At 59.5% G+C, this 26,631-nt stretch overlaps 1 protein-coding gene across 5 annotated transcripts; it reads left to right on the plus strand.

Moving 5' to 3' along the window:
• The first annotated feature begins 2,287 nt into the window (after positions 1 to 2,287).
• TLE3 (TLE family member 3, transcriptional corepressor) lies at positions 2,288 to 26,631 on the plus strand. Of its 5 annotated transcripts, none has more exons than XM_068695420.1 (21): positions 2,288 to 2,582; positions 3,088 to 3,206; positions 3,313 to 3,413; positions 3,600 to 3,663; positions 4,320 to 4,364; positions 11,075 to 11,137; positions 11,509 to 11,613; positions 16,355 to 16,559; positions 17,589 to 17,605; positions 19,575 to 19,694; positions 19,880 to 19,930; positions 20,022 to 20,177; positions 20,319 to 20,451; positions 20,616 to 20,797; positions 21,497 to 21,573; positions 21,744 to 21,993; positions 22,099 to 22,346; positions 22,566 to 22,713; positions 23,653 to 23,803; positions 24,235 to 24,311; positions 24,449 to 26,631. In XM_068695420.1, exons 2-21 carry the CDS (start codon positions 3,183 to 3,185, stop codon positions 24,554 to 24,556), a joined length of 2,325 nt encoding a protein of 774 aa, XP_068551521.1. In that variant the 5' UTR covers positions 2,288 to 2,582; positions 3,088 to 3,182; the 3' UTR covers positions 24,557 to 26,631. The 5 variants fall into 5 exon arrangements, with proteins under 5 accessions (XP_068551521.1, XP_068551523.1, XP_068551524.1 ...); XM_068695422.1 differs by having other exon boundaries at positions 11,509 to 11,583; XM_068695423.1 differs by having other exon boundaries at positions 11,509 to 11,583; positions 16,358 to 16,559.

Here is a 26,631-nt window from a genome sequence, read left to right on the forward strand (position 1 = left end):
TTGGGGCCCAGAAAGCACCAGGGGCTGTGGGGCCGGCCCCGTCCCAGTGGTGTGGGGTGGCCGGGGGTCACCGCGCCGGGATGGGGACCCTGTGGGTGCCCATGGGAGATCGGCTGTGGATGCTTTTTCCCCTATGGGGGGCATTTCTCAGGGGTTTTTCTCATCTTTGGGGGCTGGAGGCAGGACAGCAAGAGCCAGGCTCCATCGGGGGAGCTTCTGGGGGGCTTCTGGGGGGCTGCTGGGGGGTTGGGGTCTTTGTGGTGGGACTGCTGGACCTTTGTAGCCCCCCAGGAGCAGCGGGAGCTTTATGGGATGGGCAGGGGGTTCTCCAGGCTGCCCTTGGTCCTGTGCCGCTCCTTGGGGTGCTGGCGGCCTCGGGAGTCCCAGGTGGGGGGCTCCAAGCACGGTGGGCAGGGGGTGCCCCAGGGTGGGTGGTGGGTGCTGGGGGCCAAGCTCTGGCACACTGAGTACCTGGCAGCCACCGCCAGCTTCCCGCCGTGAAAAAATAAAAATGAGAATTAAAAATGAGATAAAAAGGTAAAAAAAAAAAAAGAAAGAAAAAAATAAAAGAAAACTTTAAAAAATGAGAAAAAATAAAAAGTAAAATTAGGATAAAATTAAAAGAAAAAAGAAAATAAAAATTAAAAAATAAGAAATTAAAATAAATGATAAAATGAGAATAAAATAAATTTCAAAAAATAAATAAAAAAAATAAAAATAAGGAATCAAAATAAAATAAAGCATTAAAATTAGAATAAAATAAAATGTAAAAAAATAAATAAATTACAAAAAAAAATAAAAAGGGGGGGATTATAAAAGCAGCAGGAAGGCGGTAGGCAGGGAGGGAGGCGAGGAGCCGCTGCCATCCGCACAGGGGGAGTTGGGGGGGGGGGGGGGGGCAGCAGCGCGGCGGCTCCGGCTCCGCTTTGCGAATCCAGTCCGGGTTTTGCGGCGCGCCCCCAGGCCCCACGTGGGGCACGGCGGCCCCGGGCGCGGCGGCCAATGGGAAGGGGGCGCGCGGGCAGCGCCCGGCCCCGCCACGGGGCGCGCGGCAACCGGCGGGGGGGGGGCGGGGGGCGGCCCCCGGCCCCATCGGGACCCCCCCGGGGACCCCCCCCAGGGACCCCCCGGGACCCTCCTTGGGGTGCACCGCCAGGGGGTCCCCGGCCCCCCCGGTACCGATCCGGGGAGGTGGGGGGGGGAGCAGAGGAGGCGCTGGGCTGGGGCTGGGGGGGGCTTTTTCTTCTTTTTCACCCCAATTTTTTTTATTTTTTCTTATTTAAATCGCTGCGTTTCGTTACGAGGGAGCGCCAAAATAATAATAATAATAAAAAAATGTAAAAAAAAAAAAAAGAGTAAAAAAAAAAGTCAAAAAAAAAAAGTAAAAAAAAAAAAAGAAGTAAAAAAAAAAGTCAAAAAAAAAAAGTCAAAAAAAAAAATTAAAAAAAAAAAAATAATATAAAATATTCCTTTGATACACAAAATCAAATTGATATTTAGCCTCTGCTTACTTTTTTATGCATGGCTCCCTTCGCCGCGCGGTAGTGACAGATTGTTTGAGCTGGGAGGAAAAGCCATTCAGAGCTAATTAAGCAGCCATTCCGGGCACTATTTGCAAGCGGGAGGCTGCAAAGCAGAGGCATTTGTCAGCGCTCCGCCCCACGTGGCTTTGATTGACAGCTCCGCCGCCCGAGTGGCAGCCGCGCCGGTGCTGTCCAATGGGGTGGCGGGAGGAGACAGCGCCGTGCTCTGATTGGTTAGGGGGAGGTTTGAGTGACAGCGGCCCCACGTGGGGTGGGGAGGCTCCGGGTGACGCGCGGCGCGGGAGCCATTTTGTGCCGCCGGGATGGGGCTGCGGGGCTCGGCCGGGAATGGGGTCGGGATGGGGACGGGACCGGGACTCCCCCGAGCACTGCGGGGCTGGGACCGGCGGTGGAGCCCGGTAGCTCCCTGAGAAGGGGTTCAGCGGGGCTTGCAGCCGCTCCCGGGGCTCTTTTTCCCTTTGTGCCAACCATTTTCCCCGCGTTCAACCTCAAACAGCGTGAAAAAAATTTAAAATCGGGCAAAAAAACAAAAAAAACACCCAAAACCCGGCAGCCCCGCAGCCTCCCGCTCGGGGCCGTCCCGGTGCCGCCCGGTGGCGGGGCCGCCCCTCCCGCGCTGCCCATTGTGACGTCCCCTACGGCGGCGTCCAATCAGCGGCCTCCCCCTCCGCCCCCACGTGGGTTCCCCGCGTTGCCATTGGCTGCCTGAGCTCCGAGGCCGCCCGGGCTGCTGGCCCCGCCCAGCGGCGGGCGCGCTCCGGTGGCGGCGGCGCGGGCCGCGTGCTCCGGGGCTGCCCCAGTCCGCGCGCGGCGGCGGCACCGAGCGGCGGGAGCCGGCCCCGGGGAGCGCCCCCCAGACACCGCGACCCCGCCGCGACCCCGACCCCCCGGATCTCTTCTTCTGCTTCTTCCCTTCGCCCCCCCCCCCCAAGCCCAGCATGGCCCGAGGAGCCCCGGCGCCGCCGCCGCCGCCGTTCCGGAGCTGAACCGAGAGCCGGGAGGAGCGGAGCGGAGCGGCCGGTGCCGTCGCTCGGATGTGTACGGCCTTCTCCCCCTCCTCCTCCTCTCCTCCATGGCCGTCGTGCTCCGCCGTTAGTTCCTGGCTTTGCTTCCCCCCCTTTCTCGCCCAGGAATACCTCGGGGGCTCCTTCCTCGCCGCTTTGTTTTCATTTTTTTTTTATGACGATGACCCTTTTTTGGCTGATTTTTTAATTTTTTTTTTTTTCGCTCTTGGAAAGGGAGGGAAGGGGGGGGGGGTAAAGCCCGGCGGCTCGGGCGGCGGCAGCAGCAGCAGCAGCAGGGGCTGGCCGGGCTCCGCGGGTGCGCAGCGCCTTCCCCGGCCGAGCCGCGCGGTGCGGAGCCTGCGCCGGGGGGCGAGCGGGGCTGGCCGGGGCCCCGCTGCTTTTTTTCTCCCCCCCCCTCAGCCTCCTTTTCTCCTCCTCACCCCTCCTTTTTTCTCTCTCTCTCGCTCTCTCTCTCCCCCCCCTCCTTCCTCGCCTCCTCCGCCCCCCGCACGGACTTTCCTCTCGTCTCTTTGTTCCAGTTCTCGGCCTCTCCGGGAGCGCTCCGTGGCCGGCGGGCAGCAGCGCACGTCGCGATCGTCGCGGCTGGCTCCAGTGACCGCGCCCCAGCCCGGCCATGTACCCCCAGGGCCGGCACCCGGTGAGTCCCGGACCCCCCCTTCCCTTGGCTGAGCTTCCCCCAATTCCCTTTTTTTACCCCCCCCCCCCCCAAGCCGCTGAGCGTCCCCCCCCCCCCCTCCCCGCAGGCTCCGCACCAGCCGGGCCAGCCGGGCTTTAAATTCACCGTGGCCGAATCGTGCGACCGGATCAAGGACGAGTTCCAGTTCCTGCAAGCCCAGTACCACAGGTGAGCCTTGGGAGAAAGTGGGGGGGGTAGTGGGGGGGGGACACCTTAAAAAAAAAAAAAAAATAGGAAAAAAAAAAAGGGGGGTGGCCGTGGCGAGCTGCGCCCCGTGGTGGCTGACGGCCCCCCCCCATACACATACACACACCCGGTTGTGCTTTGCTCCCCCCCCCTCCCGCCCCCCCCCAGCCTGAAAGTGGAGTACGACAAGCTGGCGAACGAGAAGACGGAGATGCAGCGCCATTACGTGATGGTGAGCGGCGGGCGGGGGGGGTGGGGGGGTGGAGGGGGGGCGGCCCCGCCGACGAGCCCCCGGCCGAGGGAGGGGTGGAAAAGAAAAGGGAGAAATAAGTGTGGGGGGGGTCGCCACCGCCCCCTCCCACCCCCCCCCCCCCCCCGTCCCGCCCTGCGGTAGCCCAGGCTCGGGGTGGCAGCGCTGAGCCCCCCCCCCCCGGCTCCCAACCGCAGGCTCCTAATCGCAGGGGGGGGATGGTGGGGGCGTGGGAACACCGGGACCCCCCCTCCGGTACCCCCCGGCCCCCCGGTGCTGCCCCCGGGTCCGGTCCAGCCCAGCCCTCTGCGTGCCCCCCATGGGCTGGCTGGGGGCTGTGACCCCCCCCCCGGAGCCCTCCAGCCCCCGACCCCTGGGTTTGAGCCGCTTCGTGCCCCCGGGGGGGGGGGACATGGGAGGGCTGTGGGGTGTCCCCAGGGCGAGCCAGAAACATCTGCTGGCTGTAAGGTGTCATTTCCTCGGCTGCCAGCACGGCCCCCACCAGGATGCTTTCTGGTAATGACCTTATGCAAACGCCGCCTGGTAAATGAATTCAAATTCACCTCGGCTCCTTTTTCTTTTTTTTTTTTTTTTTCTTTTTTTTTTTCTTTTTTTGGTGTGTTTTCTCCCTCCCCCAGTACTATGAGATGTCGTACGGTTTGAATATTGAAATGCACAAACAGGTGAGTAATGGGAAGGGGGGAGGTGGGGCTGGGGGGGCTCTCCTCTTTGCCCTTTTTCTCGGTATTGGGGGGGGGGGAAATAAACCCTGAGCAGTGAGCGGGGGCGAGGGCAGGGTCGGGGAGGTGGCTCCAGGGGAGCCTCGGGGCCCCGCAGCCCCGTTTGGCGGAGCAGATTTGGTGTGTGCGCTCGGGAAAAACTCGGATTTTGGGAAATCTGTTTGTAGGGGGTGCCAGGAGGTGCGTGCCCGGCGTGGTGGGTTCCCGGTGCTCGGAAAATGGGGATCCCTGGAGCCTTCCCCTCCTTGGTGGGGCAAAGAACCCCGCTCTGGGGTCAAACCCCGACCCTCGCGGCGCCGTGGCGTGAGACTTGCAGGGAATTAGGGAATTATCTTCGGGATGCCGATAGCCGCTGGTGTGTTGCTCAATGGCACGGGTTTGTCTTTGCATCTGGAAAAATGAAGCAATGTTTGGTGCTTTTTTTTTTTTTTTTTTTTTTTTTTTTTTCCTTTTGGGTCTCCTCTAATATGTAACTTGCCCGAAGGAAAAATATAGCAAGGCCGGAGCAGAATGCGGTGTGCTACCTTGATAAGATTACGGTTAAAGAGCCTAAAGGCTGGGCACATGATGGTAAAACTTAAAGGAATAAAGTTATTATTGAGATTAGACCTGATTATTTGTGCTGCTGCTGCTTACTGGTTTTAGAAGTAGTTCTAATTAAGAACTGAAGGCAGATCCGAGTTGACATCAACTTTGCAACTCGCAGATCAGCCCCGTTCAGCTCCAGAGTGGTTTTGCTTAATAGCAGCATCGCGGTCCTGCCTATGGAAGTGTCGTTAGCAGATGATTAAATTCAAAGCAGCGTGTCTGGGAGTCTGCCTCTCCTTCACACACGGTTCCCTTCGGCTTTTTGGTGTGTGTAGTCACAGAGTAGCACAAATAATTACTGCTTAGCCGGCAGGGCTTTTTGTTGGGCTTTTGTTTGGCTGGGGTTTTTGCTTGTTGTTGTTGGGTGGTGGTTTTTTTTTGTTTTTTTTTTTAACGTCTTCTTCCATGCAGATTATCCCAACTCCCTGTTCTCTGTCGCTTCACCCAGCCAGAGGTGTCTGTGTGAGGCTGCTTCGCCTCGGGTGCCTTTGGTTGTGGTGTGGCCCGGGATGCCCCCGTGCGCAGGGCTGGTGCCCGCTGCCCTGGCAGCTCTCTGCCAGCCTTGGTTTGGGGATGCAGCACATTTTGTCACCTGGTCGCTGGTGCTGTGATGGCTTGGCCCCATGCAGGTGTTGAAATGTTGCTTTTTCTGCTGATGGGGGCTTAAGAAAGCAGCTCTGAGATGTGCGGGGTGTGTTGCACCGGGGATGGTGCCTGCAGAGCCCTGCTCCAGGAGGGGCTGTGCTGCTGGATGGGGGCCGGCCGCTGGTCTTGGCTTTGTGGGGTGTTGGTGGGATGCTCGGCTCCTTCCGTGCCGTGGTGTGTCCCCGTGCATCGTGCCTTCCCCGTTGGCCTCAGGTCTGGGGCGTTTTTGGAGTTATAGAAGAGCCCCGCTGTGCCCATGGGTGCTTTTTGGCAGGGAGGCAGGGGGGTGCCCTCACCATCTCCCACCTGGATGCTGCAGGGTGGCAGCACCCCGGTGCTGGGGACCCCGAGACGTGCCGGGGGCTCCTCTGGGGGTGAATTCCCGGGGTGCCCCCAGCCCGCGTTGCTCCTGGTGCCATACACCGTGTGCCTCGTGCTTGCTGGGTGGGAAATTTGGGGAGGCGAAGCTGCCTCCTGCTTCAATTGACAGCAGCGTGCGTGGTGCCGGAGGAAGCACCGCGGCGAGCCCAGCGCGTTTCCAGGCCAAAATCAGGTGGGAACGGGCACGGGGCTGGGGATTGAGCCAGGACCCTGGGGGCTGAGCCCCTCCTGGGTAGCTCCGTGCCCAATTTGGGTAGCCCCGTGCCCACCAGAGCCCGGCGTGGCCGTGTCGGGTCCGAGCAAGGAAGTCAGGGGCTGACCTGTTCGGCGTTGCCTCGTGTTTTATCCGCGCACAATCAAGGAGGCTGAAGTGCCTGAATTATTCATGCGGTGTCCTGCCCTCCAGACTTGACTGCTTGTGATTACATCTGCTTGAGACAAACATTGATGGATACTTCATCTTTAAGCAAAAGGGGATTGTCTGGCTGTGGGCTTATATAACAGATTATCTCTTCTGCGCCGAATATTAAGCGCGTGCATATGCGCCCGGGTGCGCGTTTTGGGTTGTTTTGTGTTTTTTTTTCCCCCCCCTCCCTTTCTTCTCGTTTTGTTTCTCGTTAAGAAAAAAATGCAGTTTCATAAACAAGTCCATATGCAAGGAAATATTTAGGAAGTGACTACCCACTTTGTTGCATGTCAGGCAGTCAATCGCTCCTTACATCGGCCTGGCGGTGAATGCAGCGCTCTGTTACCCCGCTCGGCTTCCCCGGCGCGGGGCTGCTCAGGGCTTCCCTTCCCAAACCCCGGCGAAACTCTTTTTAAGGTTAATTGATTTTCACAAAGAGCCCTTCTTTCCCGTCTTGTTTCGGCATTGTTTTTGTTCAGATCTGGGCAGATAATCGCCAGACGCCATCCGAGGGAGCAACGATTCCAAAAGAAAAACTAATTTTGCGTTGGGAAACAGGACACCTCGGAGGGGGAACCTTTGTGCCTCGTGGTTGTTTTTTTTCTTTTTTTTTTTTTTATGGCTGAGAACTCTCCACATAAGCACTTCTTGTTTTCGTGCTTAAACACTTAATGCTTTGGAACAAACCTAAACCCTCCCGACACTTCCCTGGGAAGAGAGGCTTACTTTTTTTTTTTTTTTTTTTTTTTTCCCCCCCCTTTTCTAGAATATTCCAAGAACACAATATACTTTCTGTCGTGCTCGTTAGCGAGGAGTGCCAGGTAATAATTTGCTAAATACTTCGGAAGCCAAGTAATTTGCTAGGGTGATGCTTTCAGGGCTCCCAAGGTAGGAGCGAGCCCGTGCCAGCCCTTTGGAGCTGCGGGTGCCCCCGGCTGGGCTCTGCCCCCCCCCCAGTAATGAGGTGGGGGGGTGCCCGCCCCTCGGCGCCCCCTCCCCGAATTTAATTCTCATCAGCGAAGCTCTCCACTTTGCTAATAACGATAGCAGCCACAAATAGCTTTCAACATGCCATTGACAGCCCGGTTGGAGAGAGCACTTGAAATAGTGGTAGACAGCTGAAAGTACCCATAATTGTGTGCCGGAGTGAGAACCACACTGCTCAAGGGCCTGATTTTCATGTGCTTAAAGAGACAATATCCTGGCTTCAACAAACGCTTCTGGTGCTTCACGGCTGGTGTGATTTACTCCTCGTCCTCCTCCCGCGCCGGGCTGGGCTGGGGCAGAGCCGGGTGCGGAGCTGGGGCATGGCCGGGGGGCTCCGGGGGGCTCCTCGCCCTGGGAGCCGGGGTGCTGGGGGCTCACCGAGGGGCTCTTAAAGCTGTTGTGGGGTGTTTTGTGGAGGGGATGGAGAGCTGGGGCTGCCTCGTGCTTGGTGCTCCCTCTGTGGTGTTGTCCCACCTGATGAAGTCGGCACGCCGGGGAGGGTTGGGGGTCAGCCGGGTGCTGGGGGTGATGCAGGCACCGCAGGTGTCTGATCAAAAAAAATCAGAAAAATCGCAAAAAATCCTCACAAAACGCTGAGCCAGAAGCATTTCTGGTGCAGCAGCAGGTCGGATCCCTGGTGGGGCTGAGGGCAGAGCGGGATTAGTGGGGATTTTGGGTTCTCCTCGCCCTTTTTACCTGCTGGGGGCATCCCTGCTGGGGCTGAGCATCCTTTGGGGTGCTCCGGTGGGTGTCGGTGCTGCCACCACCCCATATGGCTCCTGGCTCTCCATCCTCTGCTGTGGACAAAGCACACGGTGCGTGCCGTGGGGATGCGGGGCCAGCCATCGCCATGGCAACCCCGTGCCACAAATAGGGATTTTTCATGGCTGGAGCTGCCCGCTGGGGCTGGGGGGGCTCCGCGGGGCACGACGAACGGGGAAGGTGTCGGGTGTGGAGCCCTGCCCTGATCCCGCAGCCCCAGAGCATCCCTTTGTGCTGCCAATTAAACTTCTAACGGGGCCAACTGGAGTTTAATGTGCTGGGGAATGGGAAAAATTAAAGTGAACAAATATTTAAAGATTATCGAGGCTCCTGCTAACAGGAACCGTGGCGGTTGTAGCGTTTTGGACATTAATGGATTCTTGCTTGCTGAATGTGGGAGGTCTTTTTTGTAGGGGATGAAGCTTTTCTTCAAGTCTTTGTTGGAAATTTGGGGGAAATTGGGCTTGAATGGCTGTTCTTGGTGCGTTTTGTGTGTCTGGGTGGTGTTAGTGCTTGGCAGCGCCCAGGAAAGACCCAGCAGCGGCTTGCTGCTCCCTGGGCTCCCCGCAGCCTGTTGGGGTGCAGGATTCTTCCCTCTGCACCTAAACGACCTGCCCGACACTCAGCCCGAGGGGCTGCTCTTGCTGGCACTGGGGTTCTCCATTCGAATTAGGGCTGAATTTGTTCTGGAACCTGCCAGGAGCCAGCAGAAAGGAGCCCACGCATCTGCTCACGGAGAGCGGTGGCGCTGGAGGAGCCGTACACCGAGTGCTCGTGGCATCCAGAATCCAATCGGCTTCATCAGAAGGAATAAATATTTAATGGGGCTGCAGTTTATATAGAGCCTAATCGATCTGTCAATGCCAAAAAGGCCTTGGGAGAGCTTTCCCTATGGCTGAGCAGCGGGCGGTGCAGCCCCGGGGTGCTTTCCCGTGGCACTGCTGCTCCGGAGCAGCCCCGTGCGGGGCTCGGCGGGGTTTTTGTGGCTTAATTCCTCATGGATTTGGCTTGAGGACGGAGGTGCTGCTGCCGGGGAGGTGCAGGCACTGAGAGGCTCCTGCTGGAAGGAAGGAGCACCCTAAGTGCACCGAGCACGAGGCGAGCCTTGCGTCCTTGCTTTCAGGTCCATTACGCTCCTGGCGGCCGCGGCGCTCGCCCAGCTGCGGCTTAATGCACCTGAGTCGCCGAGGCAGGAGCTGGGAGATGCCTCCTGCTTGAAATGCAGCACCAGCCGATTCCCATGACCTCTGAAAGGGCTAATAAAAGCATCAGGTGTCATCTGATCGCCGCGATGCTTTCTGAAAAGCCGGCGTCCAGAAATACCGCCGGCGCTTTGAAGTCGGAGCGCGCGGTGCCCGCTGCAGGTGCTGCCTCGCCGCTGGGTGTTTCGGAGGGTTTCTTTGGAGGGTTTGGGGTCCTCCTCGCGCCTTGCTGCCCCTTGGTTTTCCCGTTGGGTCTTCCCCTGCCTCTTCTCCATCCCTCAGAGCAGCGTTGAGTTTCTGCTGTGTTTTTTTTTCTCCTCCCCTGTAAACGATCAGTTTGGGTTTCTCGCTTTTACTGCAGCCTTTGGGGAGCAGGCGGGGGTGAGCCCCTCTCCAGGCGGCACCCACAGGGGCTGGGGCTGCAGCGGGGGGCTCTGGGGGGCACGTGGGGGGGCTCTGAGCTGGTGCTGGCCGATGGGAGCGAGACCAGGTAATCGCTTCTGCCTTACTGGTAACCGCTCGGGGCTGTCGGGAGGAATTCCTCGGCGTTTGATTGTGCTCCAGGGCTCCGCTCTGACCATTGTTGCGGCGCTGAAGCCTCACGGCTGCTCAGGAATTGTTTGAGTTGGACCAGAAGCTGTTTTAACAGCTGCTGCGGCCAGCAAAGCGGCCGGCGTTAACTCTTGGGATCCGGGGCATGCTCTGCCCTGGACCGGCCACAGCTCCCCATCCATCCCCATCCATCCCCTGCTCCTGCACAGCTCGGGGGGTGCCCTGGAGAGGATGAGGCCCCCCCTACAAGCCTTTATCCACGGCTTTGCTGCGGGGTGGGAGCATCCCAGGGGCGCTCGGTGCGGGCACGGCGGTGGCTCCCAGCGCTGGGGGCTGAGATGCAAACTGCTGACTCGCCTGGAAGGCGCGGCGGGGTTTTTGCTGAAGGAAAACGTTATTCCCGGCTAATGGAGACGTCGCAGAAACCACAGTTTGACAGCAGAGGCTGTTATTATTAAACTCCTAAATAATGTGGTCGGGCTGACAGGTGTGGATGGTTACGGGTTGAATATCTGGGGTGTGATGTAAGGATGGCAGCAGCAACCCCAGCGGCTGCGCTTGGGGTGGGGAAGGAGCCCGATGCAGCTGGGATCGGAGGAAACCATCGGCTGCGCGTGGCACTGGCCAAGGTCACTGTTGGCTGCTTGGTGCTTGGGGTGGCCTCTGCCTCTGTGTTTGCAGAGGTTTCTGGTAGAACACAGCCCTGGAAAATGGGTGGTGGGGCCGGGCTGCCACCCGTGTGTCCCTTGGGTGCGCCGCACCCAGCGCGGGGCCGGAGCGGTGCCAGCCCCCGGGCACTGTATCCACTCAGACCTTCATCATCTTCATTCCAGCTTCAGGAGTCGGGAAGCTGCCAGGGCTGGCTTTGTGCTGCACGGTCCCATGAGAGGAGTGGGGCTGAGATGTCAGAAGGGGGGAGCAGCCCCTGCCCCGTGCTGTGGGCACGGTGCGCCCCGAGCGCTTTTGCCGGGGAGCCGCTTCCTCCTGCGCCGTGGGGAGGGGCTGGGAGGGGAGGGGATGGGAGGGGAGGGGATGCAAATCTCTGCTGCTGCTGCTGCTGGGAAGCCCGGCGCAGTCTGCAGGAGGCAGCTTCGTGCTAACCCCTGCCTTTTCTTCTTCCCTTTTTTCAGACAGAAATTGCTAAAAGGCTGAATACAATTTTAGCGCAGATCATGCCTTTTCTGTCACAAGAGGTAAGGACGTTTCCGTGCCCCGGGTGGGGGCTGTGCTTCCCCAGGGAACCTTCCCCCACCAGAGCAGCTTTTTGGGGGGTTGGGGTTGGTTTGAGGGAAGTGGGGCTCAGTCCCCCGTGGGTGCTGCAAAACCTTTGGTGGGGAAGAGGGGGGGGGACCCCGGGAGAGGCTTCGTGGGCTCTGCTGTGCCCAGACTGAGCTGGTGATGCAAAACCAGCCCCTTGCCTGTCGTGGGCAAGGAAAAGTGTAAAAAAAAATTAAAAACAATAATAAAAAAATGAAAAGGGGGGGGATCAGGGTGGCCCCGGGGCGTGGGGGGGACCTGTCTCGGTGCCACGTGCCCTGCTCTGACCCAGCCTCTGTCCCCGCAGCACCAACAGCAAGTTGCACAGGCTGTTGAACGTGCCAAGCAAGTGACAATGACGGAGTTGAATGCTATCATCGGGGTACGTGGACTTCCCAATCTGCCTCTCACCGTGTGTATACCCCTTTTATTCCTATCATTTACCATAACCAGAGGCAATCCTGCGCTCGGGCGGCGTTAGGGAAGGGCAGCTCATGGCACCGTGGCCATCCCAACCCCCCTGATCTGGCACTGGGCGAGGTGGGGTCGCAGCCAAATTCCCCCCCAGCACCAGGCAGCACCAGGAGCCCCCCCTCCAGCCAAATGCTGCTCATCCCCGAGGCTGGGGGGCGTCCGAAGGGAGCTGAGCAGGGCCCAGGTCCCCCCAGCCCCCCCAGCCCAGGCTTGCCTCTGCCTGTACTGTTGATGTGAAATGTGCTGTAAGCTTGCCGGAGTTGTTCCATGCATTGACTTACCCGCTTCGGTGTGGCCGGGGTCTGTCGAGCATTTTTAAGACTTAATGACTTTAATTGTCTCTTAATTGGTGTAAAGGTCTTGGTCCTGCAGGAAACCTGCTCCTGTCGGAGCTCCCCTACACGGGGCAGCGCAGTCCCCAAGCAGTGTCCCGGCCCGAGAGCTCTTTTGGGGCTAGCTCTTGGTTTCTGGAGAACATTTAATTTTTTGGAGCATTGCTTTTGGTTTTCTATAGAACATTTTATTTATTTTTTTTTTGAAGCAACTGTCTGCACTTCTGCCTTATGGTACGAGGGAGCTCCCCGCCTGCATTTAACCCGCTCTCCTGCACGGAAGCAGGGGCAGAAAGCTTCTTGCAGCAGCTCTCGCTGCATCCTGCACGTCCTGGGCACTGTGCAGAGCCTGTCCCTGGTTTTTCCCTTTTAACGGGCAGCCCCAGGCGGCTGCGGGGCCGGGCAGGGGCTGGGGGGGGGAGCTCGGCGCTGCTTGGCTGCTCCTAGCCCCAGCCAGGAGGCAGGCAGCTAGAGGCAGATATCGGAATTCAATTAAGGTAAACGAGCGGGGCCTGTGACCCCCATTTTCAAGGTAATTGCTTCCTCGGAGCAGAGCTGAGGCGAGTGTCGTCCCGCCATTAAGCAGCCAGCCAGTTAATCGCTCTGCCTGACGAACCTGCACGAGGCAGGAGTTACGGGCAGAGGAGGGCGTGGGGCTGCTCCCCGGGGAGCAGGCACCTCGTGCTGTGGGGTTTTGGTCACCCCGTCCCCAAAACCAGAGCTTTTTACCCTTCACCAGAGAGAATTTCTCCCCGCACCGCTTTGTTGTTGGAGGGTTTTGGCGTGGGGCGGCTCGCTCGCGCGTGTCCGTGCTTCTGGGGTGGGAGAGAGCAGCCCGTGGGGCGTGCACGGCCCCCGCACCCCATGTCCCTTGGGGACAGGGTGGGGACAGCAGGGACAGGGTGGCTCCGCTGTCCCCGCGGGGCCTCGCGGCCAGAGGAGGTGGCTGTGTTTGTAACCGCGCCAGCAGGTGCCCAAAACAAAACCGACCGGCGCAAAAAATGCACCAAACCATTAAAACCTTTTTTCGCCCCTTTTGAGGTCAAGAACTGTTAATTTTATGCATCTAGGCCATTGTCTCACAGTTCCTCTGCTTCAGGCTTCTGTGAAATTGAGCCCTTGATTTGGTTATAGCTCTGGAAATGATTAGACTACTTTACTAAATTTAACGCAAGTGGTGAACTTAAGTGGTGAACCATTAAATCGGTTAACAAAGGCATGAAGCATGATGTACATAATCCAATTAAAAACACTCTACGTACAAGATATTCCTTGCCAGCCTTTCTCGTAAACCGTAACCTCTTCATATCTTAACCATATTTGTCTGGCACACGCCGGGAGACCCCAGGAGGAAAAGGGCTCTGCGCCTGCGCGCCCCTCGCCGCCTCCTCTCGCTTGGCCGGGGGACCCGGGGCTGAGCGGTGCTCGGTGCCCACCCTTGTCCCCAGCCCCCTGCCCCAGGAGGGCTGCAGGGTGCCACGGGGAAGCTGCCCAAATCCCCGGGTGCTCCCCGGTGCTGGGTGCCCAGTTTGAATCCCTGGGTGCTCCCAGCACGGCCAGCAGTAGGTGCCCAGTTCGGGGCTGAGGTTACGGGGATGGTTTTGGGGTGGTGGAGGTGGCCAAAGGGCTCCTGCACCCCGTCAGCCCCCAGCTTGAAGCTTCACCCACGAGGCTGCTTGGCAATGAACCCCTTGGTGATGTGGGGTTTGGAAACTGCCTTTTTTTTGGGAAGGAACGAAGGTGGGGAGAGATGGTGCTTTTTGGCAGAGCAGGCACAAAGCGAGGGGCATCGCTTCACTCCGCTTCAGCCCCCTGCTCCGTGGACACCTGGGCAGGGTCCCCCCTGCTGCGGGGTCCTCCAGGATATGGGATTCCTGGTGGGATGCGTGCCCACAGCTCCGTGGGCTCTCCTGCGTGGATGTGGCAGAGCAAAGCAGCCGGGAAGGACGGAGCTGGGAGCGCAGCGTGGGCACCCTGGGCTCGTCGTCACTTTGGCACCTTCGGTCCCTTCGGCGAGGGAGCTCCCGAGGTGCCTCCTGCTCACCGGTTCCTGCCTGCCAAAGGGAAAAAAAAATGACTCTTAAACATTATTTTAAGCTGTGGTGGGACGTCGTGGCTTGGTGCTTATTTCTACCCCTTTGCTGGGTGGTTCGTACCCCATGGGGCCGGTCCCACGCAGCTCAGCGAAGCGTTGGCTGGACGTGTTTGCCAGCAGCTTGAGAAAAAAAAAAGAAAAAGAGCAAAAAAGGAAGAAAACAGCGTTTTTCTGCTCCACTGGAGGGAGAGGCTCTGGGGGCTGAGCCGTCCTGCCTGCCTCGCTCTGCCCCACCTGGGTGCTCGGAGGGGCTGTGCCGTGCCCCTGGGCCGTGCCCTCAGCCCCGTGCGGGGTCTGCCTGTGCAGCGGGGTGCCCAGGGCTCCCTGCCCTGCCTCCAGGGCTGCTGCTGCCCTGTGGAGGTGGCTGGACGAGCATCCTGAGACCACGCTTCTGCCCGCCGTGGAGAGACGAGGAGAAAGCGTTGGATTTGGGGGCTGGAAAGCATCCGGGGAACTCTGCGGTCCCACAGCCCGAAACGGGTGGAAATCATGCAGGGCTGGGACTGGAAAGGGCTCACTGGTTTCTGCACGAGGCCAGGCGCTGTGCCGCTCACCTGGAGATGGGAAGGATCAATATTGGGATGCTGGCAGAGCCATGGGGCTGGGGACCCCCTCGTGAGCCGTGGTGCCCCCCATCCTGCCAGCGTGGGCTCCTTGTGCTGCTGCCTCGTGCGTGCCGGACTGAGGACGTCTGTGAGATTTTGGAGGGTCTGAGGATGCCGCCCCCTCCCCGCACCATGGATGGAGCAGCCCAGCAGAAATCCGGAGCTCCTGCTTTTGAGGATGAAACGATTCGTGCCTTTTCCCTGCCGGCGCTGCGGGTGCCTAATAATTGCCTTCTGGATTTGGCTCCTGCCACAGCCGAGACCTTTGCACTGCCCGGAAGAAGCTGCGTTTGGAGATAATGCGTCTCCTCGGCCCGAAACTGCGACTGCTTACTTTCCAATCTGACCCCGGGTCGCTGCGGGGTGGGGATTTCCCTCTCGCCTCGCTCGGGGTTTAGAAACCCAGCCCAGCTGCGAGCGGTGGGCAGGCGTGGGCTGCCCACCCCGAGCTCTGCCCGGCCCCTGCGCTGCTTCCCCCAGGAATTCTTGGGGCTGTGCCCCAAAATATGGGGCTGTGAGGGCTGCAGGGTGGTGTTTGTGCCTTGTTCCCGTGGATTAAACCAAACGGGGCCGTGATGGTGCTGGCAGCAGCCCCGTGCTGCCTGGGCATCGTGGTGGTGTCAGCATGAGGGATGGTCCCTGCCTGCTGCTGTCACCTTGGCTTCATGCAGGGGTTAAAACCCCTTTAGAGCTTTCTCAGAGGACCCCTGCCCACTCTGTGCCCCCATCAGGGTGCCCGTGCGGTGCGCAGGCTGGTGGTGCGTCTGCTCGCCGTGCCACAGGACCCTCACCCCCTGCTTGCCCCCTCAGTGACCATTTGTGCCACGTTTGGTGGCACTGGGGAGGGACAAGATGCGGCTGGTGCCAGCACAGGCTGGCAGGGGAGAGGTGGGGGCTCTGCTGGTCCCCCCCAGCCCCTCATTCCTGGGGTTGGTGCACCAGGAGGGATGGAGATGCCGGTGCCGGGGAGCCTCCTGGGCAGCCTGCTGCTGTCCACGGTGTGGGGAGCTGGAACAGGAGCTGTGGAGTTGAAATGTGGTGCTTGGGAATGAGCGCTCTGAGCCAGGCTTGGAGCAGTAACCCCCTGACTCAGATCTCAGCCCGCTTTCTCCAAAAAAAAGAGTTCGGATCTGACCCAGGGGCGCAAGGGATGCGGCTCCTCCTGTCCCTTCCCCTCCCCAGAGCCTCAGCTCAGCTCTCCGCGGGCACACCATGGGATGGCTGGGCCGGGGGGTGCCGGCAGGGTTGCAGAGTGGCAAAAGGGTCACCTGCAGCTCGGGCACCCCCTGGGCTCTCTGCTTTTGTCCCTGTGGGCTGGCTGAGCGGCCGCTGCTCCGGCCAGAGCCGTTCCCTGCGGCACGGGTAGCGCTGATGCTTTTGCTTCTGTCTGTCGGGGAGAGCAAAACCAGGCCTGCAGCGACGATGCAGCTCGTCTCGCATCGAGGATGCATCCCGTGCTGTGGCTGGGACCACCCCCGGGGTCCGTCCCACCCCCCGTTTTGGGGTCCCTCCTGCTAACGGGGCTTCTCCTTGCAGCCGGCCTCACCTCCCGGCGCCGCGCGCCTCGGGGCTCCTCCGGGGTGGCTCCAAGCCTCCCCCATCCCGCTGCCCCCCTCCCTCCCCGGCTCACTGGTGGTCTCATTGCAGCAGCAGCAGCTCCAGGCTCAGCACCTCTCCCACGCCGCCCACGGGCCCCCGGTCCAGCTGCCGCCGCACCCCTCGGGCTTGCAGCCTCCCGGCATCCCGCCCGTCACCGGCAGCAGCTCGGGGCTGCTGGCGCTCGGCGCCCTGGGCAGCCAGGCACACCTGGCTGTAAAGGACGAGAAGAACCACCACGACCTGGACCACAGAGGTGAGAGCCCTGCCCGTGCTGCTTGGGGTTGTGGGGTGGTCCCAAAGCGGTGCCGGAGCCCCCCCGGTGCGCGGCGTCGCTGCCTCCAGGTCACCCAGGGGCGCCCGGTGGGGCAGAGCCTGCTGGGGTTTGAGGGGTGTTGTGGGGTGGGGGGGTTGGCTCCAGATTGCTCCTTTCTGTGCCCGTTTAGGACAGGGAATGCAAACAACCCAGGAGGTGACACCGGTGGGTTGAGCCCTGTTGGGTTAATTCGCTCCTGTGGCCCTGAGCTCGCCCTCGAGGCTGAGCCCTGCAGGCACTGAGCTGTGCGGTGATGCCAGAGCACCCTTCCTCCTCCTCCTCTTCCTCCTCCATCACCATCAGAGCTCTGCTCAGAGGCTTTGATGGCCTGGAAACCAGTGACGTTCACTATCATGCATGTTTTTTTCTTATTAGCCATAAATCATTCTTTTGGGGAGGAAAAAACAAGGCACGGGTTCAGCTGCACACCAAAAGTGGTGCAGGTTTTCCCTGCAGCGCCCTGTTAGCACACAGGACCTGTGATCTTTTCCCTATCGCTCCCATAGCTGTGAGGTTCCCACATGTGTTTGTCTCCCCGTGAACACCAGCAGGAGACAGATCCTGGCAGCAATTACCCAGTTCCCTTCATTTTCCTTCACAAATCCCAGTTACCAGGAGGTGCCAGGGGAAACGGGGCCGTGTAAACGTGCACGGACCCTGCCGGGTTTGTCACCTTGGCTCTCAGGACCCCGTCCCCATGCCCTTCCCTGTGCCTTTCGATGCCTTTCCTCGATGCTTTGTGCATTTTGCCATCTCAATGAGAACGGGAAGAGGGGGAGGAGGTGGCACGAGGGAGGGAGATGGGTTTGCGAGCGGAGCCCGGCATGGGTTGAGCTCAGGCAGGGCACTGCAGCGGGGAGCCCCTGGGTTTGTTGTTTCTGTTCTAAGCCTTATTCTAACTGCTGTTGTTTTTGTGTCTTCTTTTTGTTTGGCTGCGACCTCGCCTCTGCCACCGGCTGCCTCTAAAAGAGCGCGACTCGAGCGCGGTGAGTCCCGTGCCCCCTTCCCTCCCCGTGCCCCCTTCCCTCTCCATCTCGGTGCCGATGGCTGCGCGGTTTTGCTCCAGTTACCACATTAAAAAGCAGCCTCCTGGGTGTCACCTCGGGGGGGGACGCCTTTCCGATGGGTCTTATGAAAAAGAAAAGGGAAAAAAAAACAGGCAAAATCCCCACCCCGTTAGGGGATGTGATCACTGTGCTGGGCTCGGACCCCCCCGGGGCTGCGGCGCGCCCCCCGCTGCCGGAGCTCCGCGAGCGAGCGCGGATAAAAAAAAAAAAAAAATCCTTCAGCGATTAGGAAAGCTATTTTATTCCCGATCACTCTCCTATTATCTTGGGTCATCTAATCTGCCGGGCCGGTTGGGGCTATTACGCCGTGTTAAGTAGGACTCGGAAGGTCAAGCAGTTAACTAACCAGCTCAAGAACCGTGCTCGAGGGCAACTGCCACCTCCAGCACTGATTTCATTTATTTTTAATTTTTTTTTTTTGGCCCTGCCTTAATGGCAGCGGCGTGGCTCTCGCTACGGCCAGGCGCTGCTTTGTGGCACGATGGGGGCTCGAATAGGTTGTGTGGGGGGGGTTCAACCCTCGCCCCCCGCCCCGGGTGCCTGCTGCCCGCGTCCCGCAGCCGAGCTGCCGGCACAAAGCCCGGCTGAGCCGCGGCTTTGCAGCGATTTCCTGCCATCCGTGCACGGCCCCGGCCCCTCGCTGCGGAGGGGCCCTTGGAGAGCCGAGGGCGGATGGGAAGAAAAGTGCTATTTAAAGGGGGGGGGGGGGAGAGAGGGGAATCGGGCATCATTAACCTGCCTGCTCGCAGGGGCGGGGAGGGGGCCGTGAAAGATGGGAATGTTCCCGATCTATAAAATAAAACACGGGGCATTCCCCGGGGAGGTTTAATGCGCACGATAATCAGAGTTAGTCATTCATATTTTCCTAGCCTTGCCTGAGCAATAAAAAATATTTAGTTTCTTGGCGGCGCGCCAGCAGAAGGCTGAATGGATCGATGCCTCTAAATGCTTGACATGATTCTCTGGTAGCTCCGAGGTTTTTCAGCATGACTGCCTGAGAAGAAAGACCCCGGTGTTATCCAAAGCTGCTTATTGGGTACCGAGGAGAAACATGAACTGCTTTAGTTCTCCCTTTCAGAAGGAAAAGAAAGGCAGGCAGAGGGGCTTAGAAACAGCTCTGCTTAGCAGGGGCGGCGAGCTCCGCGACCAGACGCGCGGTGACGGCGACTGCTCCTGCGGCTCCCAGAACCTAATTGAATCCCAGCGCCCCGGGGCCGGGCTGTCGGGGTTTTGCCAGCCCCGGCACCGCTTCCCCGTTCCCATTTTTTGCTCCCAGCCCAGAGCTGGTGGGCGAGGGGGGTCCCTGGTGGGGCCACGGCTTCGGATGTGCCCGGGGCTCCTGCGCAAAACCCCAGCGAGCTCGGCTCTGCCGCCAGGCTGCTGTTGCCGGGTGTTTTTCTAAATGTTTTTTGAACGCCCTTTGGCTTGGCGGAGCTCGGCTGCTGCTGCGGCTTAGCCAGGGCTGAGATAAAGCAGCTCTCTGGCCGCTGGGCCCTGCTGTGCCCTTTGCTCCCCTAATAAAACCCGGGGACGAGGTCCCGGCTCTGCTGCCACCGAGGAGAATGCCTGCCCTTGTGCCAAATCCAGCCTGGGGCTGGGGTTTGGTGTCCCTATTTACCAGCAGCCTCCCCAGCTTCCTCGCAGGGTTTTCCATTCAGAACACCAGGCAGCTCCTCCCTTCTCCCTGCTTTTGGGGCAAACGGGCTCGGGTGCCCACGAGCAGCCACATGGGGCTGGAGGCGATGCCGGGGGCTCGCCTGCCCCTGGGGTTTTGGGCTTTGGGGCTGGGTTCTGGGCTCGGTGCTGTGCCCTTCGTGCTGCTGCTCTCCAAGCCCCTGAGTCTTTGTGCTCGTAACTCAGCCGTGCCTGTTTTATTTTATTTTTGCAGAATAACTCCGTGTCGCCCTCGGAAAGCCTGAGAGCCAGCGAGAAGCACCGGAGCTCCACAGATTACAGCATCGACTCCAAGAAGCGGAAAGCGGAGGAGAAGGACAGCATGAGCCGATATGTGAGTGGCACGGCACGGGAAGCGCCAGCAGGGGCGGGCACTGCTTGTTTGGGCAAAAGAAAGCTGGGTTTGGGCAAAACGTGGTGAACACAGGGTGGATGCGCCCTGCCTGGTGCTGCCGGGGGGGTTTGGCTCTGTGGGGGCTGCTGTGGGGTTTTGGGGTGCTGACTCCTGCTGTGTTCCAGGACAGCGATGGTGACAAGAGCGACGACCTGGTCGTCGATGTCTCCAACGAGGTGAGCCGAGCAGCATTTCGGGAGCTCTGCGTGCTGGGGTGGGGGCCCAGGGGATGATACTGGGGTGCGAGCGCTTTCTCCCATCCTACAGGACCCCGCCACCCCCCGGGTCAGCCCGGCCCACTCCCCCCCGGAGAACGGCATCGACAAAGCCCGCGGGCTGAAGAAGGGGGACGCACCGAACAGCCCGGCCTCGGTCGCCTCCTCCAGCAGCACTCCCTCCTCCAAAACCAAGGACCTGGGCCACGTACGTGCCGTGCCCTGTCCCCTGCCCTGCCCTTCCTGCAGCATCCCGAGCAGGGGCTGCCCTCCCATGGGTGCTGGTGGTTGAACCTCATCCTTTATATGTGGGTTTTTTTTTTTTTTGGGGGGTCCTTTCTCCATCCAGAACGATAAATCGTCAACGCCCGGGCTCAAGTCGAACACTCCGACGCCGAGGAACGACGCCCCCACCCCGGGCACGAGCAGCACCCCGGGGCTGCGACCGATGCCCGGCAAGCCGAGCGGCATGGACCCTCTGGGTGGGTACCCCCGGGGCTCCCCAGGGCTTGGGGGGGGCGAGTTTTGGGGACCCACCCCAGTTTGGCACAAGCCCCGAGCGCTTTGCACGGGGACGGGGACGATCAGGGGGCGGCACAACCATCGCGCCACGGTCCCCCTGAGCGCATCCCTGACCCCCCCCCAGCCTCAGCCCTGCGGACGCCCATCTCCATCGCGGGTTCGTACGCGGCCCCCTTTGCCATGATGGGGCACCACGAGATGAACGGCTCGCTCACCAGCCCCGGAGCCTACGCCGGCCTCCACAACATCCCCCCGCAGATGAGCGCCGCTGCCGCCGCCGCCGCCGCCTACGGCCGGTCGCCAATGGTGAGCTTTGGAGCTGTACGTAGCACTTTTAGCTCCTTTTTTCGCTCACGGTGGGGGCGGGAGGGGTTTGGGGATGTTGGGGGGTTCCCCTGTGTTGGGTGGGGGAGTGGGGGTGCTCCTGGCCGGCCGTGGTTTGATTTGGCTGCTGGTGAGGGGTGCTGGGCGTGGGGTTTGGGGTGTGCACCTTTGGGTATCGCTCTGCGTTGGGGTATCCTGGCCTGGGTTCGTGGGAAAAGCACTGCACAGCCAGCTCCCCCTTCGCTCAGACCCTCGTGGGTAGACCAGGAGTTGGGCTCGATGGTCCTCATGGGTCCCTTCCACCTGGGGATGTTCTATGATTCCATTTTTAGTACTGCTAAATGCCTCATTGTGCGTTTTAAAGCCCAAACACAGTCAGAAAGGGAACTAAAGCACTGCCATTGATGCAGAGTTTGGGGTTTCTGCAGCACTGGGGCGCAGCTTCCCACTTGGGACTTGGGAACGGTGTGGGGAGGGCGAGCGAGTCCCACGCTGCCCCTGGAGGGCCTGAAATCTTTGGTTATCTCCCCAATCCTTCCCCTTTCTGGTGGCATGGGGGATAAAATCGCCATCAGCTATTGAGCAATTGTGGGCAAACGGGGAGCCGCGGGGCTGGGGCTTGGGGGGCTGACGTGCGCCGTGCCCGGCTCGTGCCCCCCTCACCACGTTGTCTCCTGGCAGGTCGGCTTCGATCCTCACCCACCCATGCGAGCCCCCGGCCTGCCCACCAGCCTGGCGTCCATCCCTGGAGGGAAGCCGTAAGCACCTTAGGGTTTTCTGTGGGGTTGGGTGCGGGGTTTCTCCGCGGTGGGGACCGCGGTCAAGTGCGGGTGGCCCCCAATTTTGTGGTGCCCCCGGCGAGGCCGCGCTGCGTTTCAGCACTCCCATTTCCCGGGGCTGACCCCCTTGTGCCCCCCCCTTTTTGCAGAGCCTACTCGTTCCACGTCAGCGCCGACGGGCAGATGCAGCCGGTCCCCTTTCCCCACGACGCCCTGGCCGGCCCCGGCATCCCGCGGCACGCCCGGCAGATCAACACGCTGAGCCACGGGGAGGTGGTGTGCGCCGTCACCATCAGCAACCCCACCCGGCACGTCTACACCGGCGGCAAGGGCTGCGTAAAGATTTGGGATATCAGCCAGCCGGGCAGCAAAAGCCCCATTTCCCAGCTCGACTGCCTGGTAAGGGGTATGGGGGGGTTCCGTCTCCGTGCCGCCGGCGCGCTGCGCGGTCCCCCCCAGCCTGGTGCTCACGGTGGCCCCGTGCCCCTGCCTCCCCCTCCCCAGAACAGGGATAATTACATCCGCTCCTGCAAGCTGCTCCCCGACGGCCGCACGCTGATCGTGGGGGGGGAGGCCAGCACGCTCACCATCTGGGACCTGGCCTCCCCCACGCCCCGCATCAAAGCCGAGCTCACCTCCTCCGCCCCCGCCTGCTACGCGCTGGCCATCAGCCCCGACGCCAAAGTCTGCTTCTCCTGCTGCAGCGACGGCAACATCGCCGTGTGGGACCTGCACAACCAGACCCTCGTCAGGTGAGCAGCCGGCACCTTCCCTGGGCTCCCCGCGTGGGTTTCCCACTTGCTTGGTGCGGGGACAGCCTTGGAGGTGCAGCGCTGGTGCGCACGGTGATGCCCTCCTGCCCCGAGCAATCCCCCATCCCGCAGCTTCCCCAGCTCCCTCCGTGGGTTGTGCCGTGCCTTCCCCCTTCAAGATTATTATTATTTATTTTTTTTTTTTATGTTTTCTCGCAGGCAATTCCAAGGCCACACGGACGGTGCCAGCTGCATAGACATCTCGCATGACGGTACGAAGCTGTGGACGGGGGGGCTGGACAACACCGTGCGCTCCTGGGACCTGCGGGAAGGGCGGCAGCTCCAGCAGCACGACTTCACCTCCCAGGTGAGCCCTTGGGCTCGTGGAGCCCTCGTGCAGGGGTTTTCTGTCCATAAAAACTGGGCCTGCCTGCTCAGGATGGCCCCAAAAGTGGCTGGTGCCTCCATGGTGATGGAGGGAAGCTCTTCCTGCTGGTGCCTGGGTGTAACGCAGGAGCATTTGAGGCAGTGGGAGCTGTGGGACCCCCCTGGCTCTCATTTTTAGCCCCTCTTTTGTTGCTTTTTCACCTGGTGCAAGACTGGGCTGCCATAAGGAGAGCAGTGCTCACACCAGGATGCTGGAGGAGCCCGGTGCGTGGGGTGGCAGCAGGGCACGGGCAGCTGTGTGCCCCTGGAGACCTCCCAGAGCCCTCTTCCAAAAAAAAAAAAAAAAAAAAAAACAAAAAAAAACACCTGGGACCTCACATGCCCTTAGTAAATGTGTCCATCCCGTGGGGCTGGCACCCCCCAGAGCTTTGCATGGCTCCAGACCCCTGATGTCTCTGTGCTTCTCCAGACCCTAGGAGCCAGGACTCGCAGCTCGTGTAGCCGTGCTGCCATCCACGCTGAGCCTTTCTGTTCTGGACATGCCAGACAGACACTTTTTGTCCTAAATGTCAGCACCGGGAGCGCTGTCCCTGCAGGATGCTGCTGGGTGCCTCGTGCAGACCCCCAGCAGGGCCCCTCCTGCAGCTCCCAGCTCTGCCAAGCCCCGTTCCAGCTCTGGGATGGGCGATGATTTAGGACAGGGCTCCGTCCCTTCCAGCTTCCCAGGTCCTTTCCCTTCTGAATCTCTGGCTTTGCAGTCAGCTCTGTGAGCAAAACCAGGTTAAAATCAACCAGAGAAAAAGAAAGAACAGAGTGGGGTGGGCGGAACTGGAGGAGCTGTCTGGTGCTGTCCCCCCGGCGCCTCCTGCAAAATCTGGAGAGACGCAAACCCCGCTGAGAGCCCCCCTCTGCCCCGCAGATCTTCTCGCTGGGGTACTGCCCCACGGGCGAGTGGCTGGCGGTGGGCATGGAGAGCAGCAACGTGGAAGTGCTGCACCACACCAAGCCCGACAAGTACCAGCTGCACCTCCACGAGAGCTGCGTCCTCTCCCTCAAGTTCGCCTACTGCGGTGAGTGGGGGCGGCGGGCGCTGCGCTCCCCTGGGTACCCCGGGGAGCCCTGGGGTTGCGCACGAGGTTTTGGTGCTGGGAGGGCTGAGCATGGTGACTGCGGGCAGGATTTGTCCCGGGGAGGGTCCCGGTGGGGTTTTTGCCATGAAACAATCCTGCTGCTCCACCTGGTCGTGGTTCTGAGCCCCCACAATCTGAGCCCCCACAACGCGGGGAGGGCGAGCTGCGGGCCGGCTGCGTGCGCAGGCGGTGGCGGTGCTGGGTTGGGCATCCAAAAACTCCCCATTTCCCAATTTTTCCCAATTTTTCCAATTTTTCCCAAACCCTTTCCCGAGTGTGACCCATTGGGGCTGGGAGAGGGGTGTCCACCCAGCTCTGGTGCCGGGGGGGGGCAGCTTGGCCCCTGCTGACGCCGTTTGCTCCGGCCACAGGGAAATGGTTCGTGAGCACGGGGAAGGACAACCTGCTCAACGCCTGGAGGACGCCCTACGGAGCGAGCATCTTCCAGGTGCGTGGCTGCTTTTTGGGGAGGGCACGGGGGGCGGTGGGCAGCTCCTGGACCATCCCAGGGGCTTCTAGGTTCGGTGCAGCATCATTGGGCCACCACGTTGACCTGATTCCCATTTTTTTTTCCCCTCCTTCCAGTCCAAGGAATCCTCGTCTGTCTTAAGTTGCGACATTTCAGCGGATGACAAGTACATCGTAACGGGCTCTGGTGACAAGAAGGCCACGGTCTACGAGGTCATCTACTAACCCCGGAGCGGAGCGGGGCTGGCGGCGCCGCGCGCGCCGTGCTGCAGCCGGGCGGTGGCAGGGCTCGGCGCACGGAGGCAGCGGCCGGGGGCTCGGCCACCGACGGGCGGCCCGGGATTACACACGGATTTATTTGGAGGTCTGCAAATATGGCACACATTGAAGCCCTAAACGACTTTTGGTTTTGGTTTTAGGGTTTTTTTTTTTTTTTTTTCTTTTTTTTTTTCCTTTTTTTTTGGTTTTCTGGTTCTTTCCGTCTGCGCTTTGGTGGCACTATACAGGACTTATTTTTTATTGTGACTTTTTTTTTTTTTTTTTTTTTTTTTTTTTGGTGCATCCTGCATAAGACTTGTGAAAAATGTAAATACCGGACTAGTAAATAGCATTTGGAAGGGTGGGGGACCCCTCCCGGTACACTAGGTGTGTATTTTTCGTCTGCTGTAATTGTATTCCACTGATGGTTTTGGTGGTGGCAATTTTTTTTTTTTTTTTTTTTTTTCCTTCCCCCCCCCCCCCCCCCTTGCCCCGAAGCGTCCGTTTGGGACGCGACCTGGACATGCAGCGTGTAACCAGACTGAGCAAAGATGTCCACTGGTGAAAGTTGTTCCTACTGTCGTACACGTGCGTTGTTCGGTGTGTTAGTCGTGTTCGGACGCTGTACGGACTGCGGTGAAGTCGGTCGGATCCTCAGCTACTGACGGGACATCAGCAAAAACAATCACGTTTTTATATGGATTTTTGTGCTCGTATGTTTGAAGAAAAGGGGAAGCCCGCGAATCCGGGAATCATCTGCTCGAGCCCTTCTTGGTCTTCGGACATAAGCAATGAGGAGTGATTTCAAAGAAAGCATAGTAAATTCAGCTCAGGGAGCCACGAAAGATAATAGCAACTTATGTGTTTTGTATTCAAATGAAAGTAAAGAATTAGAATTGATAACCTTTAAAATACAGTTTTTTAAAGCAAAGTTTACTAACAAGTAGGGTTTGTGTGTGGTGGGGGGAAGGGGCTGGCTTTGGTAGGGTCCTGTGGCTATATGGTCTTGTGTCTTCTGGTATATAGGTTCCGATGAAGCAAAACCCATCCCCGCACAGGCCTGCATTTCAGCATTTTGTACTAAAGGGTAAAAAACAAAAAAAAAAAAAAAAAAAAAAAAGAAAAAAAAAGGAAAAAAAAAAAAGAAATAACGGGAAATAAAAGTATTTGTGTAGCAGAAGTGCTCACCCTGTATTGTAGCATATGGAAGAGAATTTTTATACTACGTTTTTAATGGATTATCTTTTAATTTTTTTGATTTTAACCTGGGCAAAGCCCATGTAGGGTCGAGGTGAGAGCTGCCCGCTGGGGACGGGCGGGCCGTGAGCTTCGGATGTGTGCCTCCAGCATCGCCTCCCTCCGGCCATCGCGGCCGCTTCAGGGGGAGAGGATTTGGGGTGGAAAGGAGATTTCCTGGAAAACGTGTCTTTTCCCCTTCAGGATGGCGTTTCTGAGATTTTTTGCCCTTTTCTGTTCCAAACCGAGGGAGATGTCCCAGGCAGAGCGCGGCTCATTAGCGGCCGGAGGAGATGGGATTGGATTGCTCTCGGGCGCTAATTACCCGGCAAGGAACGGAGGAAAAAAAAGCTCTTTAAAACTGCATTTAAGGAAGGCGGCTCTGAGGGTGGTTTGGCTGAGAAAAAGGACTGGAAAAGCCTGGAAAATCCCGTTCCCACCAGCCCCCTGCGCTCCTGGGCTCGGTGATGCTGTGGGGCACCAGCGGGGACGGTCCCAGCGGGGGCAGCTGCGTCCCCACAGCCCTGGTACAGCCTCTGGGAGCATCCCCATGTCTGCAACATCAGGAAAAGGGTCGATGGCTCTGGAAAACCTGGCTGGCAGCTGCCCCCTGCCCTGAGGGCACCGCCGGCTCCCCCCCTGCCTGCTCGCCCCGTGCCATGGGCGCTTCGTTTCCCCCGCAAGCCCCCCGCCAGCGAGGAACTGCACGTGGTGGAGGGCGGCCGAGTCAGACTGCTCAACTTCACGCCAAAGGATGTAGCAGGATGTGTACAGCTGGGAACAACTACAATTATTATTATTTTTTT

This window comes from Anas acuta, chromosome 12, assembly GCF_963932015.1.
Source record: "Anas acuta chromosome 12, bAnaAcu1.1, whole genome shotgun sequence".
Lineage (NCBI taxonomy): Eukaryota > Metazoa > Chordata > Aves > Anseriformes > Anatidae > Anas > Anas acuta.

Excerpts from the sequence above, each read along its gene's own strand:
- TLE3 (XM_068695419.1), top strand. The coding sequence starts at position 3,183 with ATGTACCCCCAGGGCCGGCACCCG. Across the intron at positions 3,414-3,599 it reads CTGCAAGCCCAGTACCACAG|CCTGAAAGTGGAGTACGACA; the intron begins GTGAGCCTTGGG and ends GCCCCCCCCCAG. Across the intron at positions 21,994-22,098 it reads TTTCCCAGCTCGACTGCCTG|AACAGGGATAATTACATCCG; the intron begins GTAAGGGGTATG and ends CCCCCTCCCCAG.